At 32.3% G+C, this 4,998-nt stretch overlaps 1 protein-coding gene across 1 annotated transcript; it reads right to left on the bottom strand.

Annotated features, from left to right (window-relative positions):
• Positions 1–3,539: 3,539 nt before the first annotated feature.
• LOC136273428 (neuronal acetylcholine receptor subunit alpha-6-like) lies at positions 3,540–4,769 on the bottom strand. Its single transcript, XM_066077831.1, has one exon. It carries the CDS (start codon positions 4,767–4,769, stop codon positions 3,540–3,542), a length of 1,230 nt encoding a protein of 409 aa, XP_065933903.1.
• Positions 4,770–4,998: the final 229 nt, after the last annotated feature.

Here is a 4,998-nt window from a genome sequence, read left to right as displayed (position 1 = left end):
TATCTTAATGTCTTGATTTGTTATTCAAAGTATAAGGAAGAAAATGAAAATGTCTTCTTCATAGTAACAAATAAAGGGACATTATTTTCCATTTACTCCTCTTAAAAACACAGCCACAATTAACACTATTACATATATATAGTTGAGAATCCGTTATAATGAGGACAAAAATATTTGAAAATGTCACCTAAATACTGGTATACATGTAACTGTAAAAAGTTAGATACTTCGAATCAAACGGGATCTTGCATATAATGGAGTATATAACAAAGCGTGGGAGAGAGTAATCGATTTAAAAATTCGGGATAATCTTGGATTATATGTCTTAAAAGAATTTAAAATCTTCGCTGAATTCCGTCTTCACGAAAATTTCACAACTCGGTTAAATTGATATTCTCAAATTACGGGATATAAAAGTGAAAGTTGACAGTATCATCTTCCTGTACCCTTCTTTCTTTGAAGTTAGCGATGGTATACTTTTACTTGTTAAGAATGGTATTGCTGTGGTTCAGAACGGATCTGCCATCCTTGTTGTTTTTAAATAGTGTTGTTACAGTTGTTCTACTCTGTCAGCATCAATCCAAAAGTAAATTAATGGACCATAAACAGAAACACACAAAAAGAACTATCTTTCTTTTATTCTTTTGTTCATCTGGAGGAATTCTTCAACTTATCGTTAGCTATAGTCTGTCCCGAGTTTTTGCTTCCACCACTTTTTGCTTGATATTTCAATAATAGTAAATACCTTTGTACTCAAACTACGTCATCCACTAATAAGAAAAATGTCCAGATTATCTGTTTTGAAACGCCCCCTCTACCGCTTCAGGTTTCAATACACATCCAAAAATTGAAAATCTACGGAGAATTTGCATTGCATCAGCCATTAATAAGCCCGGATGATAATGTTGAAAAATTGCGCGATGTAGTCCGAGTGTATTCCGAATGGAGAAAAGATGTAAACATTTCCCATTACAAATCTCCGTAAGAAAATTGTTTTCGTTCCTGTGAAATTTTATGAGTGAAAAGGGATAATTGTTCAATGAAAATATCTTGGATATATTCCCTTTCATCTTTTCAATTGTATTTCTTTCACAGGTATGTGTATTTTTATTAAAAATCATCAAATATTGATGGAAGCAATAACTTGGGACAGACTTTATAGTGTTTTGTAACAGGTAAAGCACAGTGACCTATCTCTATGTTACGTCTTTAATGCTACATTTAAAGATATGTCTATCCAGAAGGATTTAACGTTTAATTTAACACTTATAGTAACAGTTTAAATACTTGTAAACTGAGCAAAGTTACCTGGAATGTATCCAACTAATATATTATTTTAAATGTTTAAAAATGAATTGTAAAAACAAATTGGACAGAACAGCCTTTTTCTTTTTCCTTTTTTAATTTCAAAGTCAATTCTGGACTTTACTTATATAATACAGGTCAATGTCGGTCGTACTTGGTCGTCCATCCGAGTTTTTTTTAAGACCCAGAGCTATAGACCTGCAACTATATGTAGTGAATATTGAACAAAATAAAATTTTAAATATTAGATAATATTTAATTATTTAAACATTAGACTCATTACTTTTTGCCGATTAAAATGCATTCAAACCAGAATTGGTTTATTATATTAAAACTTCTTTTTGTGTGTGTTATTAGCAATGTCAGTTTGGCATTGTATATAGTTATTGATATTGCTGTACTGTTAAAATTTAAATTAAAGTAAAGTAAACATAATGTATGTTGAAGAACTAACATCAAAATGAATGTGGAAAGTGGGGGAAATGTTTTCAGAATTTTTTTTTTAAGTTTTAAAATTTATCTTTGTATCATTGTTGGTTTCTTTGATTTGCCAAATCATTTCTTCCCCCATTTTGACAGCAGCAGTTGTTCGAGTTTAAGAAGATTAAGAACATTTCTTGGAAATACTTGATATAATTTTTATCAAGATTCTTACACTATAATTACAGATAGGAAGACATATCTATAGCTGATTGTGCAATTGTTAAAATTACGACTCCATTTAACTTATTAGTACATACATATACAAAATGTGTAGTCCGTCTAAATGGTCGTGCCCATTTTTTTTCCTTTAATAATATCCATAAAAAGAACTCTGTATAAGGATAAAATTCAAATTCTAAAGTTAAAAAAAAATATGAAAATTATTACTGAATAATAGTTTTAAGCTGAGTAAATCATTTTCGAAAATTTAAGGTACATCTGATGACAAACCAGCCTCCTTAAGACCGACCATGGATTTTGTTACCATGAAAGAAACTTTCCTTAGGATATAGATTTTAAAGAATACCTTAATATAAAGACTTACTTTTGTAAAATTCATATACTAGTGACATTTTTAGCCTTTTGTAAAAGATACAAGTTCATTGGTTCTACGTGCTCCTGAACAAAAGGAGGATTTGTTTAGAAGATTAATAAAATATCGCAATACTTAGATAGTTTCATTTTCTTGGTTCTATCATAAAAAGGTATAGACAACAAGTAAATTTATTCATTTTCAGTTGTTTATTGTTTTCAACATCCATAATGAGAAAAGGGATTTAAAAAGTTTAAAATATCTGATAAAGAAATAAGTTGTAACTTACACATGTATCACGCAAAACTGTTCAGAAAAAAAATGATAAGCTATGACATGTATATATGCAACAATTTAGAAAATAAAATGGATACATCTAATACATGTATTTAGAATGTTTATACATTTGTTTTAGTGGCTAGTAAATGAATAAGACGTAAGAATTACAAGTTAATGGTACATTTGGACATTTATAAAAATAAAAATAAATATATTATATATGAAATAAAAGTATAGGTCAACAACACATATCTAGATTCATAGGCAAATACTGTAAACCAACTGAAATTCGCGACGACTTTATTTCGCGTTTAACTAGAGATAAACTAGTTCGCGACAACTAAATTTAGCGACCAAGCCTTATCTAGAGGTTTGTTGTTAATTCAACCATGACCACAAATACGACCAGAACTGGATTGAAGCGAAAAAAAAAAACATGAGACGACGAGGATCTCGCAAATCTTGCGAAAATTTCTCGCACTCAAATAAAAGTTGGTTTACCGAATCATGACCTGATTTATTGATAAACGTCATTTTTTGGCATTGAAATTTTCTCGTCTTAGAAATTTTTTGAAAAGTTTTCAAAACATCTTTGAATATTGTCCTTCTTCTGACACATTTAGTGTTTGTTATATATCCATCACCCTGTAATGTTTAATTTATGAAATTAGAACTATTCACTTTCGATTGTAATTCTAACGTTTTAGACTAATATGTCTATAAATGTATTAACTTTTGCTTACCTTGCCTTTATTTCTTATATACTTAGTAATTAGATTGGTTAAATGAATAAGTATTCCAAAGTAAACTCTTTCTCTTTCATGTTTGGATATTGAAGTGAGCAAATTAAAAAATAATTCAGTCCAACTCACGATTTTATGATTATTATAAACGTGTAGAAATTTAAAAGAAAAGTACGTGTCCAAATTTTTTAGCCTAATTAAGACATCACATTGACGATCACGAAAAACACAATAGCCACTAAGACAACAATAGACAGGTTGCTTAGAAAGCAAATTCGGTCTAAACAGCATGCCAGAATCTTCCATGTCAAGGGTGCAGCCTCCGATTTTTCTGGGTCTTTGATGTCTTCTAAGTCGACGTTTGATGAAAAGTTTCTCACAGTTCCAGTCCGTTTGTTGCCGGAAGTACGGAAAGAACAAGTAAATAATCTGTAGATTTTAACATAAAATGATGCAATTTTTTCATTTTCTTCTCGGAAATGAAGGCGCAAAATATATATTGTCTCGACACAAATTAACGCAGAGATAACTAAATAAACTGTCAACACATATCCAATCACTGGCATAGGTTTAGAAACTTGCGGAAGACCTTCTGATACAAGAGTAAGAAAAACCGCTAAAGCTAGGAGACACGTGATGGAGTAGCCCACACGTTCGCCGCTGTTTGGTGGCAAAATGAAAACTAATGTGTTCAAAATCAACATTGTGAACACGGGGATCAGAAGATTGGTAACGAAAAACAAAGCCCGCCTCTTCAAGTTTAGACTGAATACTACGACGGAGTAGTAGGACAGAGTTTCAGATCTGGTCTCTGTTGACAGCAACTCCCAGGCTCCGTTTTCAGTGAAATATGTCAAATTGACAACTGAGACTAACGGATACATCATGACTACCTGGGTAGTGTAGTCCCAAGCCATGATTTTTATTTCACAGGTTTGTTTGTCAAAAGGGAAATATGTTGTATCAAAGTCACATGTTGTTTGATACCGATCAGCTATGTTCCAGTAAGCGAGTCCATCGTAGAAATATTGTATTTTAGACTGCTTGAAGCCAAGCAGACCAACATTAGTAAACATTGGATTAAGGAGTGTCATAGATGGTTTCCACACCAGAGATTCGTCGATGTTTACCGATACCGTGCCGCCGTATGACCATGGGTTCCAGGTGATTACTTCGTCTCTCCATATGATTGTGAAGAGACCAACGGTCACCAACTCGCTGGAAACTTCGTCAAGGTTAGCGATTGTTCTCAGATAAAAGTCTAACGTGGCATTTATGGTTTTGGTCTGGTCCATGATTGGTCTTGCATCCTTGTTGTATCCGGACAAGACGGCATTGTAAACGTTGTTGTACTCCGTCAAATTCCAGCCAAGAGACTGATTTGGTAACAGGATTATATGGAAAACCACAAACAGCACGGGCTTCATTTTTTTTCTCTTGATGAAGACCTATTTTCCTACTTTCAAAACGAGTAGAAAAAGAAAACTCGTCTGGTTCTCTATCTCTCTGTATTTGTAATGCAACAAAGGATGGTACGGGCTAGTTTATGTTTCAAAATTTAAAGTGAAAAGTTAACATGTTTTCATTAAGTCTTAATAGGCTGATCAAATTGCCCTAGAATGTATTCAGATATTCAATGATAGTAGACGTTTTTAA

The sequence above is a fragment of the Magallana gigas genome, chromosome 3, assembly GCF_963853765.1.
Source record: "Magallana gigas chromosome 3, xbMagGiga1.1, whole genome shotgun sequence".
NCBI classification, from domain to species: domain Eukaryota; kingdom Metazoa; phylum Mollusca; class Bivalvia; order Ostreida; family Ostreidae; genus Magallana; species Magallana gigas.
Note: the sequence above shows the minus strand (reverse complement) of the source record. Positions and strands in the feature narration are given on the sequence as shown.